General features: G+C 40.7%; 1 protein-coding gene and 1 gene segment (V, D, J or C); both read right to left on the bottom strand.

Annotated features, from left to right (window-relative positions):
* Nucleotides 1-204: 204 nt before the first annotated feature.
* On the bottom strand, nucleotides 205-8,095 carry si:dkey-165a24.9 (G-protein coupled receptor 4). The gene is made up of 3 exons (XM_041237253.1): nucleotides 7,440-8,095; nucleotides 2,565-3,625; nucleotides 205-1,012 (listed from the first exon to the last, which is right to left on the bottom strand). Exons 2-3 carry the CDS (start codon nucleotides 3,128-3,130, stop codon nucleotides 655-657), a joined length of 924 nt encoding a protein of 307 aa, XP_041093187.1. The 5' UTR covers nucleotides 3,131-3,625; nucleotides 7,440-8,095; the 3' UTR covers nucleotides 205-654.
* A 2,477-nt stretch (nucleotides 8,096-10,572) lies between these two features.
* Nucleotides 10,573-27,832, bottom strand: part of LOC121305605 — a gene marked incomplete at its 5' end in the record, with an annotated part of 31,366 nt that continues 14,106 nt past the window's right edge. The window contains 4 exon segments of the C gene segment in view: nucleotides 10,573-11,263; nucleotides 11,800-11,906; nucleotides 12,903-12,920; nucleotides 13,668-13,817. Of these exon segments, the coding sequence occupies nucleotides 11,237-11,263; nucleotides 11,800-11,906; nucleotides 12,903-12,920; nucleotides 13,668-13,817 (302 nt within the window).

Here is a 27,832-nt window from a genome sequence, read left to right as displayed (position 1 = left end):
TCAGCCTGAAAAAAGAAACAAGGACCAGGGGTCACATTGGAGTTTAGACAAAGGGGCATTCAGAACAGAAAATAGGAGGCACTTTTTTACACAGAGAATTGTGAGGGTCTGGAATCAACTCCCCAGTAATGCTGTTGAAGCCGACACCCTGGGATCCTTCAAGAAGCTGCTTGATGAGATTTTGGGATCAATAAGCTACTAACAACCAAACGAGCAAGATGGGCCGAATGGCCTCCTCTCGTTTGTAAACTTTCTTATGTTCTTATGTTCTTAAGTATTTGGAACCGCCTTGGTTCAGTTTTCTCAGATTAGGCTGGTTGCAGGCTTGTCCTTTCATCCTCATCTGAATACTCACTATCGCTGCCTGACAAAGTTACACTGGTTCTTTTAAACACCCTTCTTTTTCACTATTTCTATAATAAATTGGATAGCTAAGTTTGGTTAGCTGTAGCGATAGATTAGCAGTGTTCAGAAACAGGGAAATCAACGACCATATGGGAGACCCAATACATAGAAGCTTAATGTTCTTCTAATGCTTTTATACCTAGATTGAATGTGTCAAAAGTTTTCAGCCACATGTTTTCTATTGAAGTGATTGTATATTCACTGTAGGTAAGTGCTACATTTCATCCAGAAAGTACCATACTGCAGAAATCAGAGACACGTGGACATCTCACTTCCCCAAACTCTCCCCTGGCAATGCAGGGACCTCCTAAGCTGCTTGCGAATGTCATCACAGATGAAGATGTAAAAGAGGGGGTCCAGGATGTTGTTGAAGCTCGTCAGCCCGTAGCAGAATCGGTAACAGAGGAAGAGGGCTTTCTCCAACTTGCAGGTGTCAGAGGTGATAAAGAACGCCACGAACTTATAGGCCCCCACCAAGTGGTAGGGTCCGAACACCCCCACGAAGATGACGGTGATGGTGCAGAGAATGCCCACGATTTTCCTCCGCTCGTCCTGAGTCACAGACGGAGAGGCGCGCAGAGCAGAGCGGATCCTAATCGCTGTGAACCTGCACGGAAAAGATAGATCACAGGGTTAAGGGTACTACTGATTTGAGTTGAATAGTTAAGGTATATATTGTGAAATAGGTCAGCTAGTAAGCCCTCTCAAAAATATTTTATGTCTTGTGCTCTATTTGTGAACTTAAAACCTGTTCCTCCACTATATTAAACACTGCTTGGAACTTTTTCAAACAGAGTAAAGTGTCATTAATATGACATTGGATTGCACAATGACTTCACAATTCAGTGATGTGTGATTACTAGCAGTTTCTGAGGTCGGATGTCCATTTACTACTCGACTGTCCATTTACTACTCGACTGTCCCTTTACTACTCGACTGTCCACTTACTACTCGGCTGCCCATTTACTACTCGACTGTCCCTTTACTACTCGACTGTCCACTTACTACTCTGCTGTCCATTTACTACTCGACTGTCCATTTACTACTCGACTGTCCATTTACTACTCGACAGGTTGACAATTCGATGCTGCCCCCCCACACAACGTGGATTAGATTCTCAAACATTAACGATTTTGTTTTTTTCAGAAAGGAAAAACACATAGAATACAATTGCCAGCAATAGACATCTCAAATACTTTTTATTGGGTGTCTTTCGTTGTTTCTTGTTCAAGAAGTACAACATAATTGGTGTTTTTTTTTAATTATTTAACTGCGCTAATGACAATTTGGAGTAAATTCCTTTTTTTGTCTCTTTAGACATTGCTAATTTTAAATCTGTTTTACAAACTGTATTGCAGAACTCATATTACACTCCAATTTACATTATATAGCCCAAAACCACTACTGCTGCTGCTGCTGCTAATAATAATAATAATAATAATAATAATAATATAATAATAATAATAATAATAATAATAATAATAATAATAAAGATAAGCCTTCATATTATTAAGCCTTCAAACATATTTAAATAATTTATTCCTATTTAATAATAGATCTTAATATGGTCAAGGTTCCAATGAATCAGAGTCAATTTTTAAGTGCACTGAATAACTTTATGTGTGTGTGTGTGTGTGTGTGTGTGTGTGTGTGTGTGTGTGTGTGTGTGTGTGTGTGTGTGTGTATATAGGCATTCATGTATGGAGTTACTAGTCTAATATGTGAACTGCACTCGAATGTGTTCATGCTAACATGCAACATATTTATTAAACTGATACCCATTAGGTCATGTTACATCGAGGGTTAATAAGTGTATCAGGCATTTTTTGCATTTTTTACATCACAAAAAACTAGATATTCAGACCTTTCTAATGGTGTGCCCAATTATCTCCCCCTACTTTCGCTCCAATGTAGAAAAGCCAAATACGTTCTCTCACCACAACAGCTCAGATGTGACAGACAGAGGACAGAGGGCAGCCCTGGCCATTAGTGATGAGCAGATACAGTCCCTGGTGGTTTGGTCTCCCTAAAACTCAGGAGTGCCAAAGCCAATTTAACACTCCCTCTTACCCTGCTCCTACCAGGGACCCCAAAGATAGTAAGTGTGGAGTGTTCATCTTCTGGGAATGGAAAAATCACAGATAAGAAATCTTACAAACCCCAATATGAAGCATGGCAGCAGAAACCCAAGCACGATGGTCCCAATCTTGAATACAGCGTAGCGAAGGCCCACAGGATACACCTCCATACACATGCTGTCCTCGTAGAACACTGAGGGTAACAGCCCAAACAGACAGTACAGGAAGGTAACTAGCCACACCCCAAAGCTTGCTGCTATGGCAGATTTAGCTGTCCGGAATCTTTGACAGGTCAGGGGGTGGACAATGCCGACGTAGCGGTCAATCGCCACAAGGCACATGAACACTACACTGGCATAGAGGTTGACGTAGAAGATAAACCCCACAATATTGCACAGCACTTCTCCGTGACCCCACTTGTGCTGTTTCTGCAGATAGATGACCCACAAAGGCAAGGTCATGAGCTGGATCAGATCAGACAACAGGAGGTTCAAGATGAAGATGGGCAGAACGTTGCTGCTCCGGAGAAGCTGGAAGAGCCCCCAAAGAGAGAGCAGGTTGGCAGGAAGACCCACGATGAACACACAGCTGTAAATGGCCGTCAGACCAGTGACGTCCTCTGATAAATTCATTGAACAGTTTGCCATTCTGACACTGTCCTCCTGGTTAAGCCAATACCTACTTCCAAGTAAATCTATGTCTAGCAGCGTTTCCACAACTCTCAAGCTTAATAACGACACAATACAATCCCTCTGATAACTAATTTAAAAAAAATGAAAATGTCTTTCAAGAATTACATTTGGGCATTCTTTAGAGCTGTTACTTTGACTACAATACAGGACTGAAGTGTTGAGTGGAGTTCTCTTTCATATAGACTTCTGTACAGACCCGCAGTGTTGAGTAGAGACCTCTTTCCTAAACCTCTCTACTTTTTCCTAAAGATCTCTATACAGGTCAGCAGGGTTGGGTGGAGAGAAGACCACTAGACAGGTCTTCCTATGTTATAAGAGGTGTAGCTTAGTCATCCGTGTTGAGACAGAGTTCAGCGTGACATCTTCTCTCACAATGGATTTTAAATTAACACACTGTTCTTGTCCGGGTTCCCTTCTTCTGCAGTATCCTCCAGGATCCTGTATTTGTCTCTGAAAGTAGAGATATCATTTCAATGGTTAGACAGAATTCCACCTCTGCCACTGACTGGGTCGCTGTGTGTGACCCTGAGCGAGTCGCTTCACCTCCTTGTGCTCTGCGGATGAGATGTTAAATCAATCTCCTATTGGAAGTGACTCTGCATATATATGTGCAATATTATTATTATTGACGTCTTAAGTAGAGGACAAAGCTCATTTGCATACCTCTGCAATTGGTTATATACAATCTCACGGTAACAACCCGAGAAGGTAAATCACATCTAAAACAATTACTGGCCAGTACAATAACCAGGCAGTGTGTAGTGATGGCTTTCTGCATGAGGTTTTAATTATGTTATTAATTGTAAGTTTTACATTATGTGTATGTGTGTCATAGTTAAGTTCTTTTTAATCACGATGTTTAAATTTGGTGTGAATGTGTTTTTATAGTCGTTTTAATGTGCTTACTAATTCTGTTGCTTTAATATGCTTTGATATTAAGGTTCTATACAGTAAGTTTTGAGTTCTTTCATTTACCATTTGGCAAAAATAGCTACGTGCAGTTTTGCACAGCCTAACATGACTGAAAGTCACAGATGGGTGCCTGAGCTAAATGCCAAAAGGCAGGAGATTAGCAGAGATAGTGTGAGATGGGGGAGGGCAACTGAAAGACAAGATGAATGCGCTCTGCCAGATACAACGTGGTACATCCTGTTTTAGCTTCTATCTATGTTCTGTCATTTGTACATTTTATGGGGAAGTTCATTGCAGACCAGGTTGCAACACAAAGATAAGACAAGGCACACTTAATAAATAGCAGGAAGAAAGAATATACTTCTCTATCTACCTCACCTGCTATAGTTGAAAACAAATATACAGCATATAAGATTTCCTTTCATTACAACCTACAAATTCCTACCTGTTTCTACTAGTGGGAAATGCAGTTATTTTTTGTAAGTAATGTATTTTCTGTGTGTTTTTTTACTGTAGTCCTCGTGAGGTTGATCAAATAAGAAGAAATAACTAGACTGTAACAAAACAGTAACACAATAATGTTGCCTTGCCCTGAGTCTTTGATAGGGCAAATTTGTAGGTTGTATACAAATGTATGATTTGTAGGTGCCTATGGGTTAGTAAAACACATTCTCTAGCTTGTATACTTTAATTATGGACTGAGGGATGAAGTTTATAACTGACCGAGTTTCTCTCTGGGTAATATCTGCCAGGAATGGAAGTGTCACACTGCAGAAATGGATTGATAAATATCGTTCTGATGGTAGACAGGAAGTGCTTGAGTAACTGAGTACTGGTATAATTATTATTTAGTTAGTCCAATAAAAGGTATCACTTCTCTGTCTCTTTGTCTATCATCTCTGGATTAATAGGGCTACCATTTCATCTATCTGCACCACATCCTGGAATACCTGCTTGACAATTTCCAAAACTTCCATTTGAGATAATTATTTGTAAATCTAATATAAACTGTATTTGTAGAACCTGAGTCTTATTTAAAAAAAAAATATATACATATCCTGTCACCTTTTAAACCAGTCAACAAACACAGATCTCTATAGCAGCGGTTCTCAAACTGTGTGGTACTGCAACCCCCTTCTACCAATAAGAATGCCTTTGCAACCCCACTGCATTGTGTAACTACAGAATAGCCAGTATTGATCAGCAAAACAGGCATTACAAGGCAATAGCAACAAAACTAATATAGTAATTGCTTATTTTTATTTATTATTTTTACAGCCAACAACAAAAAGCACAGGTCTCTATCATTTTTTCTCCGGAAAAAGTGAAAATAAACTTTCAGTGGCTGAGTGAGACCGACAGGACATCCACTACAGAGATAACACGGACATAACAAAGGAGAGAGCTGCTTCTGCATCCAGCGCTCCGAGAATATCACAGACATCTGCAGAGCTTTTTGAGATGTTATAGTAATAAAATAATGACTTGGATCACATTATTGAGGAGTTTGGTGATAAAACGAGTGATCAGGAGAGGATTTATCAGTGTGCACGTCTATGAAGAGGTGTGTGAAAAATACAGTGAATAAGGGGTGGGGCTTGGCTGGAGATACAGTGCTGAGTGTCCTTTTGCGATTCAGTGCCTTTTAAACCTGTTTTACTCAGAAAAAAAAATTCTAACAGCGCGGGAAGCGTTCCGAACGCTAAGTACTTTTATGTGAATTGAATACTCTACGTTTGGAGAGGCATTGCTAATTCCATGTGCTGCTGTCACTGTATTGCATTTACAGCTGCGTTGTGTTCATGAAGAATCACTGCAGTGGGAAACGCTTAGGGTTTTCCCTGTCCCATCCTATATATCATTATTAAAATAGTTAAGAGAAATGTTGAATAAATGTTTACATTTAACAATGTTATTTTGATTCTTGCACCCTTGCCTGTATAGACGTTATCCTTCGGGCTCCCTCTGCTGCAGCAAACCACAACTCAGCTCCTGCTATTTATTTTAACAATTTTGCACTCTCGCAATACACAATGCTAGAGATCCTAGGACACTGGCGTGAGCGGGCCGCGGTGTCCTAGGACACTGGCGTGAGCGGGCCGCGGTGCTGAGGACACTGGCGTGAGGGGGCCGCGGTGCCGAGGACACTGGCTTGAGTGGGCCGCGGTGCCGAGGACACTGGCGTGAGGGGGCCGCGGTGCCGAGGACACTGGCTTGAGTGGGCCACGGTGCCGAGGACACTGGGGTGAGTGTATAAACCAGCTGTTCTCGGTGTGCCGAACATTGTGAATTGTGTTTTACTGTAGCCTATTTTAATTAGTCAATTCCAATTTGAGATTTAAATAGGTTCATAAGAAGATATCTGAGATAGCAAAGGGGGTATTTTGCTGGGTCACTAACATTTAATTTCCATTTAAATTTCCTAAGAATTCACAGTGTATAATGTTACCCTATGCAGGGCACTCACAGTGTATAATGTTACCTTATGCAGGGCACTCACAGTGTATAATGTTACCCGATGCAGGACACTCACAGTGTATAATGTTACCCGATGCAGGACACTCACAGTGTATAATGTTACCCGATGCAGGACACTCACAGTGTATAATGTTACCCGATGCAGGGCACTCACAGTGTACAATGTTACCCTATGCAGGGCACTCACAGTGTATAATATATTCAATAAGAAACCACTCGCACATTAATATTGTAACGTGCTCGGGGTCGGGGTTGTAGGTAACGCAGGAGAGAAGTCTGACACGCTGTATTTCAGTGGGGAAGGTGCCGGGTTCAATCCCAGGCTCCAGCAAACTCAATTAAAGGGCGCTCTCACGGTAATAACAGTGCACAGGACACTCGCATAGTGTCCACCTGATTATGACATTTAAATGAATATTAAATGTTAGAAACCCAGCAAAATACCCCCTTTGCTATCTCAGATATCTTCTTATGAACCTATTTAAATCTCAAATTGGAATTGACTAATTAAAATAGGCTACAGTAAAACACAATTCACAATGGTCGACACACCGAGAACAGCTGGTTTATACACTCACCCCAGTATCCTAGGACACCACAGACCACTGAGACACGTCTGGCTTGGTGTCCCGGCACTCAGCACTGTTTCAACCCCTTTCCCCCAAAATACACATTGCGTCACATCAACCCCTTAATATACTGGTCTCTAACTTGCATCTCCTTTTTAAATGTCTTCTAATTTGACAAGTAAGAAAGTTTTTTTCCTTCCCAGCATCATCAATTTTACCATATTTTATCACAAAACTTTTTCTGCTGCAACGTGTACACTAATGATATGAGTTGTGTATAAAACTGACCCCAAGATGTTACTTACCTGCTTAAAATATCTGGACTTGTGTCGCCCCGTCAAGCTCTCTGTGGTAGAAAGGCAATGCAATGTTAGCTTGCTTCCTCCTTCGCATCACTCCCTTCCCCTTTCTCTCTCTCTCAGCAGTTCTGAAATCACAAAGCCTGCATTGCCTAACAGATACCCTGTGGTCAGAGATATTAACAGAATAGGTTACCAAACAACCGTCACTCTGAAGTAAACACACTGAAATTGCCCATCGTTTTCAAATGCTGGGATCGAGTAGATATACAATATTATTGATAAAAGCCAGACGGATTGAGGCAAAGTGAATGGTCTCTGATTGGTCACATTAAGAGGAGTGGGCGTGTGCTAATTATCCACAAAAGGCACATCGAGCTCGCAGAGGTGTCCACAAAAAGCAAAGTGTTTTTAAGTTTTCTTCGGCCTTTTTACTCATTAAAATAAATTTGCGCTAAGCTAGGGTGTGAGGTAAGGGGGCAGTAGTTTGTACCACTAGAGTGACTGCTGACCAGATTTGAGGGCAATAGTGCAAAATATTTGCATTATAGAAAATAGTTTAGTGAGATGATATTTCAAATATATTTCTGGCATTGATTTCCTTAACTTTTCAGTAATGATTCCTCAAGCTGATTATATAATAAAGCGAATGAGAGGACACAAACGCATTGGTGAGCCCTCCTTCAGTGAAATGCTCAAGTGCACCCTCTACCAGTCAGATAGCGTCACTGCAGAGCCTTTCAGGTGAACTGAGTTCAAAGAACCTGTGTGAAGCTCTTCTCTGACCATCAGGGGGCACTGCAGTCCACATAATCTCTGAAAAGGGGCTCAGGAGGCGATGAAGAGTTTAGTTATTATAAAGGACACAGTGCTGTACAGTTCAGGGCTCCAGTGCTGACAGCGCATTATTATGATTTATGACACAGTGTGTTTGGGAGAGCCTGTCTGTGTGTGCTTTGTGGATGTTGCTGTTTCCAATTGAAAGGGAGGTCTTTGCTACTGTTCACTCCACTGAATACTTCTAATAAATTACACTTAGCGTTTTACATTGGCAATGAATATGTTTCCCAGTTAAAAGATCACAAACCCCCAGAGGCCAGATGCACTGACTCACCTTTGAGCCTCTGTGATCGATGTTTTCAATGATCAGAATTGAACTCACCTCTACCAGAATGTGTGTGTTTCTCATACAGGAAAATCTGAGACCCATGAAATGATGACAATGTATGTTAGGTAGGATTTACTGGAGTTATTTTGTCAGCACTTGCGTACTTTAAGAAAAGCAACACTCATAACAGTTGCAAAAACAAATGGGGTTTGGAAAATGTCTTTTTCATTGCATTATACTAATCCCGCTCTTCAGAGACCTCCTGTGGTTATAGTTACAAGAAAAACAAATGTAGCAACTATGATAAGAACTTAAGATAAGACGATTGAGAGGAAGTTACTCATCTTATGACTCTTTTAATCCAAAAGGGTAGACAGCTTTGCTATTGACTAAATAGATCCGTGTCCTTCTTGATAACCGAGACACAGATATGAGTAAATGTGGCTTCTGTTGTTCTTTGGAAACAGCATAACATTGAATATATAGGACATTAAACATATGTTTCAAAAACATCCTTGATCAACGACACAGCTGCTGCATCAACAAAGCACGCTTCATATTTTCCTTTGCCGGCAGCTCCAGCACCCAGTCCTTCTCTCAAGCTCTAACCCCACAGAACATGTGCTGTGGTTTTCATGACCTGCTTTCAGAGAACCTCATGTCTACGCCTCACGCAGAGAGGCAAGCAGGTCTGTGAGATCCGCTCCACCACATCCTCCACACTTGCTGCTCTGCACAACCGTGAAAACAACAAAGCAAAATGTGCTGAGCCTGCTCTGACAAGCTATTCTGAGAAACGCCGCGGTGAAAAGGCTCCAACTGAAAAGAAGAAAAACACAGCCGCCCACACAGCTCTTAAATCAGCCGTGACAAAGGTTCTCAAACTTTTTCTAAACTACGCAAAACCAAAATCCTTTAGTGATATTTAGATGAAGCACGCCTCAATGTATTACAGTATAAAAAAATCCATTAATCATAAAGCAAAACAGATCCATGGTTTTGTAACGGACCTCCTCCGAGTGGCTGATGAGAAGGGGAGCGGTCCTTGCCTCTTGACTCGGAGCTTGCTGTTTGGTTGAATGGGGAGATGTTTGTCTTTGAACTGTATGGTTTGCAGTCCGTGTCCAGCCCCTGCCTTTCCACTGGGTTCAATTGGCTGAGATACCAATTCATTACAATATGAGAACATCCAGCTGGAATAGGGGGAGGGATTCTGCAGTCCTGGGCTCAGTTCAAAAGAATCTAGTGTGAAGCGAGTACCATGTTGGGAGCAGAGTATACAATAGAAGTATATAGAGTTTCTATATAAAGCTGATCAGTTGATATACAATAGAAATAGAGTTTCTATATAAAGCTGATCAGTTGATATACAATAGAAATATTACCTGTCAACTCTGCCTATCAATACGACAGCTAGATCACAATCAATTCCTTCATTACGCTTTGAAAGCGTGGCTGCTCTAGTTCATGCAGTATGTTTAAGACAATTACATCGGCACAAGAAGTGTGCACCGGGTCTTTCACAAGGTTTCTCATCAAGAACTGATAGCAAAGAACCACTTCAAAGACAGCTGCATGGATGTTTAGCTGCATCAGTCCAAGCTTGTGCTTTCTAAAGCATAGCCATAGGCCTGAATAGTACTGCAAAGTAATGGGTCAAGTTTAAGATTTGCTATAGTGATTTAAACATGTTAGCAGCTTCACTTTTTCTTAGAATAAGTGACACCCTACACAACATATTCATTTATTACAAATAATAACAAACTAGATGTGTAATTATGAACTACTGTTACACATAAACTGTGTCATTGGTTAACTTCAGAAGTGTAAGTTCTGTGCCTCTGGATACAAGATAAGAGCTGGAATGCTGACAGACGCTTTCTCATATGGCGTAAAGGTCAATAGAAACTAGACAACCAAATAGTTAACTAACTGAGCTACATACCCAACGCACATTTTACTTGGGTGCAAGATGCAATTTCCATTGAAGCTTTTACAAATTAAAACACAGGAACAGACAGATATGCTGGTACACAGTTTATTAAGTACACAGGGAGAACAGAAGCATAAGGCATAAAATGTAAATACAAAGAAAAGTGTACTTGCAGCAGCACTAAAAAATGACAACATGATTGTGCAGTTTTACTTCATTATAGCATTGGAAATGCTGCTATATATTTCTGTATACCTCTCTCCCTCATCCCCTCTTCTCCACACACACACACACACACACACAGGTTTGTTTTCCTGTACTTGTGAGGTCGTCTCATTGACTCTCACTATATTTTTATTTACTGTTCCTAACTCCAGTCACACAAAACTCCACACAGGGAGAAAGTCGACAACAAACAAAATATTTTGCCACTTTCAGTTGCTTTTTTGAACAGCATATTTAGTTCTTAAAAAGGTGTTTTGCAAAGTGGGCTCGCCCCTGCAACGTCGTTTTTTCAGGAGATGCTGTCTTTGTGGGGACATTTTCTCAAATTTTGTCCCCACATTGATAGTAATACCTGCCCACACACGCACACACACGCACACACACACACGCACGCACACATGCACGCACACGCACACGATGCAACAGTGTGAAAATGAGCAGTTTATAAATCCTACGGTAAGATTTGTGTGCACATGGCTGTATACTTGAGTCTGCAGGCAGCAAGCATTTCCCTGGTTTTCACACGGATTCCTCTTTTCAATGAAACCGAGTCTCACTTTTAGGCTACAAGGGAGAAAATAAAATTAAGAATTAATCAAAAACTAAATTCCATTTCAAATAAACCCCAATTGCAACTCTCAAACTAACAACTGACTGTGTGCGTGTTTCAGTATCGGACCTGTGCCTTTAGCAATCATACCAGACACAGCGGAGATGATAAGAAATGGCACGTCGGCCTTTGGCAGTAGCTTTCGATTTAAAAAGGCTCTTCTTAAATAAAACAGTTTAGAAATGTATGCCTTTTTATAAATCAAATTCACATCTGTCTAATAATAATACCACGGACTGTCGGTATTTCCAGCAGTTATATTGATCATTTGTGACTTTCTCGACCTAATCTTTGATTCCTCAATAGAAGGATTGAGTATGAAAATTCAGTTGCCCTAATTAGGTCAACGGACGAGACTTTAGATGGGTACTCATGTTTTAATTATGGTCAAACAGTTTATTATCATGGTTATTGGACCTTATAAATAATATTAGTTTTATTATCCTATAATAATAATAATATAATAATAATAATAATAATAATAATATACCTTCAGCTTCCACACCAGCGCCATCACTAGCAGACCGTACAGGACGCTCTTATACACAGTGAGGAGGAAGGTCAACCGGGCTGCTCCCAAGTCCTTGCTCATGGAGTCTATAGAACGTCAAAGTCGTTAGATAACGTCCTGTTCAGACAATTTAACTTGAATAGCTTTAAAAAACATTAGGCTGCCGCAGCGACATGACATTAGGAGGAGAGGCAGGAAGATACTGCAAAGAAGCACCTACAGACCCGTAATCAAGTATAATACATTGTATCAGTGCGAAGGGTTGAAAGGGTTTGTTAGATCAAATATGGTTACTTATGGTTATCTGAAGAAGAGTATATGGAGGTCTTGAAAACTAGTGTTTGTGTATCAAATGGTCTGATAGACTAGGCTAGCACTGGTTAAAAATGAATGGTTAAAAGCAATGTGAATAATACATTTCCCTGATGATTATATTCCTGTGTACAGTGTAAAGCTGCATAAGTTAGGAACAGTATATCTGTACATTAACAAACAGTTTGGTGTTGTACAAAAACACCATGCAGACTTCATATCTGAAGGGTGTAGAGAATTTCCATTTCCAGGTTGAGCAGAAACTGTTTCCATTGAAAAACATGAGCGTTAACTTAGAACAAAAAAACATGAGATTCAACTTAGAAAAAAACCCAAGCTTTAACTTAGAAGAAAACATGAGATTTAACTTAGAAAAAAACCCAAGCTTTAACTTAGAAGAAAACATGAGATTTAACTTAGAAAAAAACCCAAGCTTTAACTTAGAAGAAAACATGAGATTTAACTTAGAAAAAAACCCAAGCTTTAACTTAGAAGAAAACATGAGATTTAACTTAGAAAAAAACCCAAGCTTTAACTTAGAAGAAAACATGAGATTTAACTTAGAAAAAAACCCAAGCTTTAACTTAGAAGAAAACATGAGATTTAACTTAGAAAAAAACCCAAGCTTTAACTTAGAAGAAAACATGAGATTTAACTTAGAAAAAAACCCAAGCTTTAACTTAGAAGAAAACATGAGATTTAACTTAGAAAAAAACCCAAGCTTTAACTTAGAAGAAAACATGAGATTTAACTTAGAAGAAAACACATACCAGGAGTGACAACGCAACCTGAAAGATAAAAAAAAAAGTCTTTTAAAATGTGAACTCAGTGCTTTCAGATGAGGAAAGGAGCGGGACAGTGATCTAAAATATTCCACAAAGGGGCATTCTGTGTGTGTGCTCAGGGTTTAAAGTTCATTTTACAAAACTTAGAACTTATGTTTTAATCCTTTTAAAAAATGGCTATGCAGTTTAATTCAAGGTTTCAAGAGGAATTTTCTCCTTTCAAAAAATAGGAGTGAATTAAAAAAACAACAACAACAATGACAACGAAACCCTAAAATCATGTCAACTTGAATTAAATTAAGACGGGGTTGATTTGACCAGCGTATATTTTTGCCAGTCCGATACAGATGCTGCGATGTTGGTTCATTTTGTTAATTCTCAGCTAGATTATTGTGATGCTTTGTTTGTTAGCCTTCCTGATTCTCAGTGGCGTAGACTCGGGTTCAAAATGCTGCAGCTGACTCGCACTCTCCTTTCCCAACACATTACCCCAGTTCCTAAATCACAGCATTGGCTTCCTGCTAAGCTCAAGATGGGAAAAAAATGGAGGTATTTTACCAAAGGATTGCCTCAGCTCTCACTTATTTATATTTTAATTCTTACTATTAACACTAGAAGCATTACTGGCCTCTCTGAGGCAAATGTTTTGTTACGTTTAGGGAGGTAAATGTTTTGTATGTTGATAAAATTGTGTTTTGGTTTTACATGGTTAATGGCCGCTAGACTTGCAGAAAGCCTTAATAAACCCACCTTCCTTTCCAGAAATGTGTTTTTCATGAGTTACAGATTCGGAACCATTTCCCTTGTAGAACTTTGCAGAGCAGGCAAAGCTGTTCTCAGGGTTAAACCATTCTCTCGGAGTCAGTCTTAGTCGGCTACTGATGCTATATGTGTTCTTGCCTTTGCCAGGTGATGTGAATGTGGTCCGGGTAGACACACCAGGGTCACCCTCTTCTTCTTCACAGTCTCTCTCTTCGACGGCTCGAGGATGTGAAGATTCGGTTCAGAAATGTTACGCTCCGATAAAGAGAAATGAGAGTAGAATTGGATACACTGTAGGTTTGTCTGCATTTTATAATTTTCACAGAATAATACTGATGAAGGCACTAGCCCAAATGTTGTTTGTTTGCCTTAGCATTGACTCCAGTCCCTAATTAACTCCTATATTTTGACAGAAGAAAACTTGCAACACTAGAATAATAAAAAAATAATACTAGAATGTAATTTACCACTATCAGGGTGAAGAATGCATGAACCAAACTTGACTTTGCTTAGCTCAGTTTATTACTTGCTCCCCTATCACACTGATGAAATTGCGAGACGAAATGTTGGTCAATTTTCCTATAGTTTTACTTCAATAATACGGATGCAAACTGTAGCCAACAGAACGTGCTACTTGTCTTGGTCTCTTATAATTTATTTGATAACTCTGATGAAGACATAAGCTGAAATGACTTTTCTGTTACCTCAATACTTCGATAATGACAAGCTCTGAAACTCTGTGTTCTTGACTGGTTTTGAATAGTTTACTGCATTATCAGATGAAAACATTAGCTAGAATATTTGTCTGCTTGACTTCATGTTTATATGTTGTAGTGGACAGCCAGTTGTGGCTGAATTGACAGACCCCAGTTAACACTAATCTGAGACCATCTTACTAAACTAGTGCAAGATCCAAGATTAACTTATTTAGTTCTGCGTACATTTAAATAGTATTTAATAAAAAGATGACCTTTTCGATTCTATCTCTCCTGTAATTTAATAAAAAGTTTGTTTAATGGTAAACAGGGATTTTCACTGAGTAATACAGTAGTATTACTCATTATACCACTGTTACTGTTATCCACAGTATAGGAATTACAGAACACCTCAAACAACATATTCCACATTTAAACACCATATTGTATAAACTGTAATATTTGAACTGGAATAGGGAGCCTACAAAGACTGTTACAACAAAGAGTCTTTAACACATTTTCATTTCTGTCGCTCAACATGAACGAAACGTCCACCCGCCCGCCACTTCCTGCTGAATGCTACAAAAGATGGGTTTCTGAACAGCCAAAAACCATAACGTGTTAATGTCATGAAGCTGAAACTTTGAATATCACTGTTTTTTAAGCTCATTTTAGACCAAATTTATTAATAAATGACACTTTGATGTCACTGTGGGCATGCCTCACTTCGTTTTTATGTAAGCAACATTTAGCCCGTAGCTCGATTCTTACCTAAATCAGTTTTGTTCATTGCCAGAGCACAGTTGAGCAAGATGATCACAAAACTGAGAAACACTGAGACTGCAACTATACCCTGTCTTTGAGTACAGCATCAGTGTATTGTAAACTGTTTTCAAAAATAGAGTTTCTTACCTAGAACGCTGGTTTCGTTCCTCCACCAAACTCCCGGGGTAAAGTGCTTGAGCACTGCCAGGCTTTGACAAAACTAGCTCCAGTGAAGTGAGCAGTACTTACATTACAGCCTAGTATAATGCTTAAAGGGAACTGGGTCACACTTTATTTTGCTTGGCGTAAGAGTATTGGATTGCTATGCAATAAACAGTCAACACATATTCAGCAGGGCTGCTTGTGTGATCCACTGTTAAACTGCATTGACAATTTGTACCAATTTAGCATTTTGATGGTTTCTTTTTTTTTTTTTTTACTGTTTAGCTAATCTGTAGAAAATTAGCTGATTAGTTTCGATCACATGTATAAGACATAAAAACAGTTAAAACATTTAAATATGTTTTTAAAAGCTACAGAATTATAGTCCTATTTCTTACCTAGAACTGATAGCTTGGTTCCTTTTCCAAATTCTAGAGGATACGTCCCAGAACACAATGCTGTGAGACTTGAGCGATACTAACACCTTTGGGACCACATACAGTATAGAGCAGCTGTCTGACCTTGATTAACAGTCTTACCATTGTCAGGGAGTTCATAACGTATCTGTCTGTCTACCTGCCTGCCTGCCTGCCTCTCTGTCTGTCTGTCTATCTGTCTATCTGTCTGTCTGTCTGTCTGTCTGTCTGTCTATCTGTCTGTCTGTCTGTCTGTCTGTCTGTCTGTGTCTGTCTGTCTGTCTATCTATCTATCTGTCTGTCTGTCTGTCTGTCTGTCTGTCTGTCTGTCTGTCTGTCTGTCTGTCTGTCTGTCTGTCTATCTGTCTGTCTGTCTGTCTGTCTGTCTGTCTGTCTGTCTGTCTGTCTGTCTGCCTGTCTATCTATATATCTGTCTGCCTGTCTATCTATATATCTGTCTGTTTGTCTGTCTATCTATCTATCTGTCTGTCTGTCTGTCTGTCTGTCTGTCTGTCTGTCTGTCTGTCTGTCTGTCTGTCTGTCTGTCTATCTATATATCTGTCTGTTTGTTTGTCTATCTATCTATCTATCTATCTGTTTGTCTGTCTGTCTGTCTGTCTATCTATCTATCTATCTATCTGTTTGTCTGTCTGTCTATCTGACTGTCTATCTATATATCTGTGTGTTTGTCTGTCTATCTATCTATCTATCTATTTGTTTGTCTGTCTGTCTGTCTGTCTATCTGTTTGTCTGTCTGTCTGTCTAGCTATAGATAGATAAATATGATTAGCTTACGCAAACGTAGTCAAAATGAATACCTTATACTTGGGTATTCCGCGTGTACGGGACTGCTTGCAGACCAATTTATGTAAAATGAATGTAAAAGAAGTCCAATGTTTTTTCTGTTAAGACTAAAGTTTGTTTTCCTTACCCGAGACAGTGAGCTTGGTTCCTGCACCAAAGTGTAGGGTGGCTGAAGATCCAGAACACTGCACTGCAAGACTTTAACAAAACCTGCACACGCAGCAGACAGCACACTGCAGGGATATGCCGCTTTGGGTTATACAGTTGATATAAAAAAACACGCCTTACCCAGAACTGTCAGCCTGGTTCCTTCCCCGAACTTCACAGGCTGAAAGCTGGAGCACTGCTCTATAACACTTTACCAGAACCTACATCTGCAGTTACATAACAATATATATGTCAATGCTATGCTTTTTTTTTTATACATTGTACTTGGTCTAGTTTTCTTACCGAGAACTGTCAGCTTAGTTCCTTCTCCAAAATACAACGGGTTATAACCGGAGCACTGCGCTACAAAGCACAAAGAAAACCAGCACACCTGTGGAGCAGAATAATCTCCAGCAGTGCCAGTCAGTGGAGTTCTCTGCTCTTCACAGGGGACACATATAGACTTCAATATGACAACTGCAAAAGCACCTTACTGTGGAAATGAATCTGTGCTTGTGCTCGTCATTCATAACTTCAAAACACTCAGATATGAATTGCAAGGTTAGTATTTGCATCAAAGTTCTGGTGACTTTATAATAATGCATAAGAGTTAAGCTCTAGTCACCAGAACTGAAAGATGCAGTGTGTAACGCACGTGTTGAGAGATGCAATGTGTAACAACTTTGTTGAGATACAATGTGTAACGCCTGTGTTGACAGTTGCAATGTGTAACGAATTGTGGCAGGCTGGTGAGTGGATAGAGGCCCAGAGACAGTCTTTAGTTCAAAAAAATAATTATTTTATTATAAATACACAAAAATAAAAGGGCACAAGGGCCAAAACAAAACGATTTAAACACAAAAAGAAAGACAAAAAGCAAAACTAACAATTTCCAGGCTGGTCAATGCCTTCACTGGATTTATCAAAATTCAAAAATCACACACCAAAAACCACCAACCTGCTTCCTCAGCTCCCTCCTCCCAGATGAGAAGCAGAGGCCTCCTTTTATGTCAGGTGGCTGGGCGCTGATTGATCGTTAATTAACCTAATCAACTAATCAACCCCAGCCACCTGAACATAATAAACCCAGGCAGGTAGGAGAAATTAACCCCATCCCTGCCAATTTAAAAAGGGCAGAGCTTTGCTCTGCCACTCGAATGTATTGTTTTTACTTTCTGACAAGTTTAGAAATGTTCTCTTTCAACATAATAATGTTTGACCCCCTTTGCTGATTTTTCTTGATTGAAATCAAGCACTTGACAATGAAAAGCTACCTGACACAGTTTATAATTTGGGGAATAGGAGCATTTTCAGATATATTCCTTAATGTATTTCATATTTGTACATTGGTCCCAAAGCTCATATTAAAAACTCACTTCTCTTTAACTGTTCACATTTCTGAAGTGCGTCTTGTTTGAAATATGTCGCATTTGTTTAACCAAAGATTCTCAAACCTTTCTGAGAAGTGAAAGAAGCTTGTAGGCACCACGGTGTCTTGAGGGTCATATCAAAGGCAGTGTTCTTTATTGAGTTTGTTTTCTTGTTTCTTCCCTGTCTTTAGTGTAGGGACTTCTCCTATCAGAACCACAGCCACAGCCATATATATAACTCAGGAGCTGGCAGTGCTCCCAAGGAGCCGGGCACTGCTGCTTCTCAATGAAAGAACCAGGGAAAGGGTGATCCACGATATCTACCCTCGTGGACGTGTTCTGTCGGCATATTGAGTTTTTTATATAAAGCCGTAGTGTTTAAAAATAACTTTTTTGTTGACACAAAGTATATTGCCTCAGCTCATTTAGTAAAGATATCATAAGTGCATGAGCCCTTCTTTGGATCTATCTAGATGACTTGCCATTGCATGCACCAGCTATTTGTACAGGACTGGGGAGCGCTTGCCGCTGCTTTCAATAAATCAGTCAAATGTTAAAATATTGATGTTTTTAGCAGAAACAGGGTATATGAATGTACTGAGTGTAATCATATAACAAAGTTCCCACTCTTGTGAACTTGTAGGGAGCTGCCTCTATGCACGTTTGATACTGTATTAGAAAATAAATCCATAGAGTCCCTGAGGGTCTCACCTGGTAAAGGTGCAGCCATGTGGTGTGCAGGGGAGGCATACAGTCAGGAGAACGCAGGCTCACGTCCTGGCTGTGCATAGTCTTTGCTAGGGATTCCAGAGGGAGAATCGCATTGGCTCTGAAGTACTGAGATGACGAAGCATGAGAGTGCCAGTGCAGTGTTTGGAAAGACTTGTAGAGTTTGGTTGTTATGTTGTGATCCTGTTGCAATTGTCATCACTCTAGTCAAAGAGCTGTCTATAGGGACTAAAGCTGAAACAATTCCTGGACGAGTTCAATTCAACAGGCGAGGTGCAGCAGCCCACAACTCGAAGTCATCATTTCCAAGGAAAAAATTGCAATATAACAAAATGTACGTTCCAATTTCGTGAATCGAGAATCGCGATTTCGAGAATTCATAATGCAAAGATAACAGACAAACACGACAGAATCCCATAATGCGAGGGCAAGAAACCCCAACAAAACAAGCAATAAAGAGCGTGGGAGAATGGCGGTGTATATATATTTATATATATAGTTTGATCATTACATATGTAGACAGGAATTATATACTGAATTACTAACAGCCTTAGACAAAGATCTGTATGATGTTATGATGTAACATCCATTCTCATTAACTGCTTAATCCTTTACAGGGTCACAATGTGCCAGAGCATAACCTGACAGAAACAGGGGGCAAGACGAGTCTATACCCTGGACGGGATGCCAACCCATCGCAGGGCACCCCACACACAGCAATTTGAAAATGACCAATCAACCTGAACAGTGTCTTTGGACTGTGGGAGGAAACCAGAGTACCCAGAGAAGACCCATGCAGATACGAAGAGAACATGCAAACTCCACACAGACAGACCCCTTAGCCAGAAGCGAACCCAGGACCCTGGCGCTGTGAGGCAGCAGCGCCAACCACAACGCCACCGTGCCACCCGCAAAGAAACATGTTCAAACCCTCTAAAAATGCCAGAATTAAATATTCATTCTATTTTTAAAAAGCAGTTTTATAAAGTTGAATGCAACATAAATTTGTATCTTTTTTTGGCCTCCAGTGTGTGATTCCTCTTTGTGATGCCTCAAGGATACCTCAAGGGGGGGGCAGTGTAATGTCATGAGTGTGAGAGGGAGTTTCCTCTCTGTTTCTTGAGGTTTTGTACAGACAGCATACGGAACTGTATCACCGTGCCCCCTGTCCCCACAGTATCACACTGCCATACAAAAACTGATGCGCGTGTCATTTCCTCGGCTGACATCATGCCGAGGTCTGACGAGAGACAGACAGTTCTGTTCTGTTTTTATAAAACTGTGAAAGGAAATGGTGTCAGACGCATCTTACCTGCGTGTAAACTGAAGATAGGCTCCACCTTTTTAAATATACAAACACATCACAGCCGTCACGCCCCCCTCCACATCGTATCAGGTACTGATAGCATGTTTCTGTCATCTAAGCCTAAATACACTTCCCTTCCCAAGACATCAGCCGGTGTTTTTATATTAAGCACCAGCGCCATCTAGTGCACAGCAGTGTTATGCCAGCCAGGTGAGGGGGCAAACAAACAATAAGAACATGAAACTGGAAAATGACTTACTCTTTAAAAGAATGTTTTTAAAGAGTTCTTGAACATGTTAATGGCGTACTGTTCCGTGTATCAATATAAGATACTGAGATATTTACACAAAGAAAATCCAACAGGCTGAACTCATGAACTGATCGTGGCTTTACAGGTTTTGCATTCACAAAGACTAGAAGCCGATACCACCCCTGATATTTACCTGCAAAAAATGGGAAATGTGTTATTGTCTCCCTTTTTTCAATAACCACTTTGTGTATTGTTTTGTACAAGAGTCTGTACATTTCCAATGCGTTCGGCCCTGTATTTCTACAGTATGTTGACAGTTGGACCGATACAGTTTGTCTTAACAGTAGCAGATCCAAATACCGCCCAGGTGTAGCTCATTAAAAGGAGACTCTTGTGTATCAAGCTTGTGAAAATCAAACATTAGAAAGCGCATGTCTTCTGTGTATAATGTTTGAATGAAAATATATGAAGATTAACGGAATAAATGCCAGTGAAGGGAACTGAGGACACTTATCTTGGGTGGGATCCCATTGTTGGACTCTTCCAAGGCCACAAGAGGGCAGCAGAGATATCTGAAATTGCCAAAGTGGGACAAAACATGAACTAGTTGCACTATACATTCTACAGGTGACTGACTGCATGAATACCTTGGTAAGCTATGTGTTGTGCATGTAGTTATACGGCTATAGTATGGAAAAGCAGAGGGATCTCAGTGACTTCACTAGGGGCATGATTGCGTGTGCCTGTGTAACCATCTCTTACAGCGGCTGCAATGACCAACCAAGAGAGTCTCATGTTTGTTCCTGAAATAGTTAAAAAGAAAGACAACAGTGACCCCAATCACAGCTTCAACTCTGAACAAGAGACAAAGAACAGAAAGAACGTGACTCTGAACAAGAGACAAAGAACGTGACCCTGAACAAGAGACAAAGAACAGAAAAAACGTTGACAAACAAGAGGCTGCCATTCCACTTATCAGTACTCGTCCACTTGTTTGTAGCTGATTGATCTCAAAACTTTGTCAAGCTGGGTCTTAAAAGACCCTTATCAACAACATGACTAGGTAACCCATTCCATCCTCTCACCGCTCTCTGTGTGAAGAAGAGTCTCCTTCAGCAACATGACTAGGTAACCCATTCCACCCCCTCACCACTCTCTGTGTGAAGAAGAGTCTCCTTCAACAACATGACTAGGTAACCCATTCCATCCCCTCACCACTCTCTGTGTGAAGAAGAGTCTCCTTCAGTAACATGACTAGGTAACCCATTCCATCCCCTCACCACTCTCTGTGTGGAGAAGCGTCTCCTTCAACAACATGACTAGGTAACCCATTCCATCCCCTCACCACTCTCTGTGTGAAGAAGAGTCTCCTTCAGCAACATGACTAGGTAACCCATTCCATCCCCTCACCACTCTCTGTGTGAAGAAGAGTCTCCTTCAGCAACATGACTAGGTAACCCATTCCATCCCCTCACCACTCTCTGTGTGGAGAAGCGTCTCCTTCAACAACATGACTAGGTAACCCATTCCATCCCCTCACCACTCTCTGTGTGGAGAAGCGTCTCCTTCAACAACATGACTAGGTAACCCATTCCATCCCCTCACCACTCTCTGTGTGAAGAAGAGTCTCCTTCAGCAACATGACTAGGTAACCCATTCCATCCCCTCACCACTCTCTGTGTGAAGAAGAGTCTCCTTCAACAACATGACTAGGTAACCCATTCCATCCCCTCACCACTCTCTGTGTGGAGAAGAGTCTCCTTCAACAACATGACTAAGCAACCCATTCCATCCCCTCACCTCTCTGTGTGAAGAAGAGTCTCCTTCAGCAACATGACTAGATAACCCATTCCATCCCCTCACCACTCTCTGTGTGAAGAAGAGTCTCCTTTCTTCTGTCCTACAGTAAATATATCTCCACTTAAAACTCTGTCTGGTTTCTGCACTGCGCTTAACATATTGGCTATAGTGTTTGTTTGGTCAACTCCTTCACAGATTTTAAAAACTTCAATCATGCTTTGTCTAATTCTTCTTTGTTCCAGGCTAAATAGATTCAGTTCTTTGCAGCACTACACGAGAGACAAGTGTTTCCAACTCAAACCACATGGTTCACTTTTAACATTGACCCAGGCTTTATACTGACGGAACATCTGGGCTGTAGAAGAGCAGCCTTAATTCTGAGCTAGCCTTTTTACTGAAGTGGGTCCAACCAAGTTTTACTGTAAGATACAAACTTGTCACCATATTTACTACGTTTCACGTTTCCCAGCCTGTCACACTTACTAACCACTTCCATAACATTTAAATAAGTATTGGTATGATTCACAGTTATAAACGAGCAGTGCCCCAAAAACTGAAAGGAAACGGCACACCTGTGTTTGTATCTACCTCATATCTTAAACAAAGCACTGAATAAAATACACCCCTCTCTGCAGAGTTATTTGCAGCTTTCCTTTACAGCTCAGGAGGGATGCTTTTCTGAACAGAGTAAAACCACAGCCTTATGCAAAAGTGAGAAAAAATGCTTTAAAAACATGTCCTAGTTCCGGAGCGATGTGTTTTTCTGGTAATTAGACACCTCACTCTTGTGGGTGGAGAGAAAACGTTCAGCACAGATGTTTTCACATCTGAGAATTGTTTATTGTTTTTTTTAAGATCTAGTTTAAGATCAAAAGCTTTCTTTCTGGAAAATAATCTATTGTAGGTAGAGAGCTATTTATGTACTTTATATCATGAATCATAAATAGAGAGGAAGAAACCCGGACTGGCCAAAGATATAGAAAACAGCCTTCAGGCCATTAAAACTGTCATCAGCAGTCCCAAACACATCATGCTGCTATTACCCTCCAATAAGACCAGCATGCTGTAAACTAGCAGCCTCTTAAAACCTTTGAAAAAAACTTAAAAACTAAAACAATAAATGAAAACACTACGCAAAGACGAAAACTAAAATCAAGTAGGTCTTGGTAAAATGTTTGAACTCTGTACGTCAGTCCTGGGACACTCCCCTTTAAGGCCACAATTCTTTGGTTCCGAGACTGGCTTTAATAACTGTATTTATTTTGTAATTAGTTTCCTGTCCTCTTTCATGTGTTTTTAATCGTGTTTGACCGCACTCCTGGGTATTGTGCAGGTTTAATCACCAATGTATCGCTGTTACCTATGAGCGAGCTTCAGCAAGGTGGCTTTTCTGTAACGAGGCCACTATATAAATGACCACTAGGTCCAGTGAGAGTATCAAGCATTTGCGATGGAAAACATCAGCCAGCCTATTGCTTTATTGGTGAAGTTACTGGTGACCATCGTTTTTACTCTGCCCGCCGTATATAAACTGAGGCCCCAAAGGTACAATATAAAAATAGTACACTGCTTGTTTCTGTAAGGAAACTAAATGATCAGTCACAGAACAGTGGTATGTATTGTAATCTTACACTCCCCCGTGTCTCACTTAACGTCTCCCACCTCCTCTACTTTCTCCACCTTGCAGCAGGTCTTATCTCAAGGGCGGGGGGGGGGGGGGGGGGGGGGGGGTCTCCCTGGCTGCCACAGCCAATAGGGTGGCTTAATATGCCAACAGCATTCATGCATTAGAAGAGAAACGTGATCAGGTCTGAATATCCTTATTTTAGTTTTCTGGCTGAAATGAAAGTAACTTTGTTAAATGTGATGATGAATAAATGATGATTGATACCATGAGCTAATAAACAAATACTTCATCTGTGTAGATGAAGGGGAGACAGGTTGAAGAAGGATTTTTAAGCTGCTGCTGGGTTTTTCACGCTTAACAGTTTCCCATGTGTATCAGGGATGGTCCACCACCCAAAGGACATCCAGCCAATGGCAGGCCATTGGTTGAAAACGGCTCATTGATGAAAGAGGCCAAAGGAGGCTGACACGAATTGTGCAGAGCAACAGACGGGCTACAGTTAGTCAACTGACAGTCCAGTACAACATTGGTGCCGAAAGACCCATAAAAGAATGCACAACTCGTCGTACCTTGACACGAATGGGGTATGGCAGCCGACGACCTAACAGAGTTCCACTTCTTTCAGCAAAACACAAGAAACTGCAGTTGCAGTGGGCTAAGGAACGAAAACACTGGACACTGGAGGATTGGAAAAACATTGCCTGGTCTGTTGAATCCTGGTTCCTGCTGTTTCATGCTGATGGGAGGACTAGGGTATGGAGAAAACCACATGAGTACATGCATCCATCATGCCACATGTCAACATTGCAGGCTGGTGGTGGTGGTGTGATGGTGTGGGGTGTGTTTTCATGGCACACATTGGGCCCCTTGATAAAAGTGGAGCAATGTTTGAATGCCACAGGATATCTGAACATCATTGCCAGTCAGGTGCATCCCTTCATGGCAGCAGTGTATCCATCTGCTAATGGATTTTTTCAGCACAAGGCTAGGATTGTCCAGGAATGGTTCCACGAACATGACAGTGAATTCAGCTTACTGCAGTGGCCTGCCCAGTCACCAGATCTCAGTCCAATTGAGCATCTGTGGGATGAGATGGAACGAGCTATTCGGAGTAGAGATCCACTACCAGCCAACTTGACACAACTGTGGGAAGCATTGGAGTCAACATGGGTCTACTGTATCCTCCAAAAGCCCATCTTTCTAAATTCATAGCTATAGGGAGTGCTAAATAAATTCTGCTAGAAAGAAGCATGAGAATGTGATGTTGATGCAGGTACTGTTCAGTAGAGCATTATAAAGTTTCACGATGACAAAAAGGCCTTTTGGTTCCAGTTACATTGTGCTATTTAAAAACCAAATGGATTCATACTGTTAGCATTTCAACTTCTTTTTAACATGTTCTGCGGTTGAGTGACCTACTTCTTTCCACTCATAGCGATACACAAGCAGCACGAAAGCACCAGAGCAGACTCACCACTTCCTCTGCACCTTGGTTCTGATTGGGGCTTGGAAACACAGGAAACGCTACAGTTTCCGAGGGGGGGGGGGAGCTCAGCACACAGCTGAAGCACGCTTTTGTTCTTCGTTGAGCGAGGTTGTTATTTTACAGAAAATGTTGAAAGTATGCAGAGAAAAAGCAGCCGTAGTGTGTTAATATCTTGGTGTATCCGCAAAACTCTGCAGTCAAACCATTTCAATAGCTCTTAAAGAGAACTAAACTGGTGGTAATAAGCGTCTGACTTGATCAGATCAGCAATAGCCTGGCAGCATGGGCATTTAAAAGATAAAACTTCTGATGCCACAAATACGCAGTTTTTTCAGAGGGGCAAAACATGTTAAAATAAAGCAATTTCCTTTCACTCAGGGCAGTCCATTCATTATAAAACATATTGTAAAGATTGAAAACACAGGAAAGCTATAGACAAACACACTGCAGTGTTCTGCACACCCTGCTACTTTATCTTTCATGTCAAGCAGCACTTAGTTCTACCCTTCCTACTGTGATATTAGATGGGGGGGGGGGGTGTCTATGACTGTTAAATGGGAAAGTGGCATTGTGGCAAAGTGCTAATTGTGAACAGGTGCAGAGGTGATGCAGTGCAGGAATAATCACTGGCAGACGATTGTAATCCGGTTTGGAAAAAGGACGTTTTACTTTGTAAATCCTGGTCTGGCAACCAAACAATAAGGTCCGGCATCAATGTGTAAAGCACGGAGAACAAAAGGCAAGGGTTGCAGCCAAAATAATAAACACACGTTATCTGCCCCACAATAATACTAGCCATGGTTAGCAGTCCGGGTTGTGCAGTAGTGCTATGGTGGTTGAAACTCATGACTATTCTTTAAACACAGGTTTATTCCAGCAGTGGAATTTCACGGTCCTTCAGGTTTAAGTTCACAAACCAAGTGAAGGAGTAGCTTGTAGAGTAGACTCCTTTTAAGTTGTCACGCATGACTCCTTGGTGAACGACTGCAGCTGTCTCTATAATCTGCAGCTGCTACGTCGTTTCCCTTCGGGGTCAATACGTTCTCGCAAGACTTCCAGACTGACCGACTTCCTGACCCTGGGAAAGAACAGTCAGGCCAGCCCGTCCAAAGGACTCTACTTTCGCTGCATAGCACCCTCACAGGTCGGGCGAGAGATTTACAACCAAGATTCACTATATTTCTGTAACAAGCAGGTTTTAACGGTTTATCACTCAATTTACCCTTCAGGGGTGTTACCTCAACTACAGGACATCCATGGCATCAGTGTAGCTGTAGAAGCTGCATTTTAAAGGTCAGGTGAAGCCAGCATACAGGTTCAGTGTTTCACGCCTGATGAGACAAATACAGTGAACTGGATTCAGAACATGAAACATTTGTCTTTGTCGTGAGCACAATAATAATCTTTATATAGTGCCTTTCATAGTGGAACACCATTACAGAGCACTTAAGTGACTTGCTCAGGGTTTTTTGGGGATGTGAACCGAGGACCTTCTGGTTACAAGCCTGTTTCTTTAACCACTGGACCACACAGCCTCCTTGTGTTCAAATTTTCCATGTTCCACAGGGCCCTGTCCCTAAAATATTATGGACAAATCAGTTGCAGTTCATGAAACCTATTTCAACTGTTTCAGAGAGGTGGTTGTTTATTGTGCGTTTGTGTCTTTTTTAAAGAGTAAAAATAGGTCCTAAGGTTTTGTGAATAAGGCCTCTTAATGTTATGTCTTGAGAAGTGTTGAACATTGTCTCTGGTTAAATGCACAGTTAGGCTAGGACTGAACCAGTGAACTCAAAAACTCTAAGCGAGCATCTTAACCACTGTGCAAAGAGCTGCTTGGAAGTTTTAAAAATTATTTATTAACCTAATTTCACCGACAGGGGACACAAACCAAACAGGAGGGCATCACCTAACACTGCCCGCTACATTATCTCTAGTTCATCTGCTTAGGTTGGTCCTTCACTGTGAAATGTCTGTTTGATTCCAAATCTGTATTCCTGTACTTGTACCCTATTCATAACACTGCTTTGTAAGGTTTAAACATTATCCTTGACTTTGTTGTAACACAGTTACATTGAATTAAAAGCTCGAAATGAGAAAAGCAACACATAAATATCAGTTCCGCCTATCTACAGGTTTGGCTGCAGCAACTTGACTGTTCTGTTCGGGACTGTGTATATATTTGCAGGGTGCTGGTTTGGGGTTATTTCTGGTCACTTGTAAATGTTTTATCCACATCGTTAATGTTTCTGTACACTACACCTCTTTGTTGGTTAATTGAACTGGGTCCAGAACGCCATAAATTTTGGAAATTGTAACCCTCTCTAACACAATTGAAAAAAAAAAAAAATGAATTAATAAAAGTTGGCTTTAAAAACAGCCTTTATCAAATAAAACAGCTGGGAATAGGGCCCATAGTTTTAGGGATTACTTGTATTTTTCCAGATCAGATTCAAGTTGGGCTGTTTTGCGTTTAGCTTGAAAGCTAGGATTTCAATAAAATAGTTGCATTTACCGCATCTCTCGTCTTAGGGTGTCTGAAAAATCAGCATAAATTGAGAGTCAAAAAAGTTGGCAATGAAATGTCTGAGATGTTTAT

This window comes from Polyodon spathula, chromosome 44 (assembly GCF_017654505.1).
Source record: "Polyodon spathula isolate WHYD16114869_AA chromosome 44, ASM1765450v1, whole genome shotgun sequence".
In the NCBI taxonomy this organism is placed as follows: domain Eukaryota; kingdom Metazoa; phylum Chordata; class Actinopteri; order Acipenseriformes; family Polyodontidae; genus Polyodon; species Polyodon spathula.
Note: the sequence above shows the minus strand (reverse complement) of the source record. Positions and strands in the feature narration are given on the sequence as shown.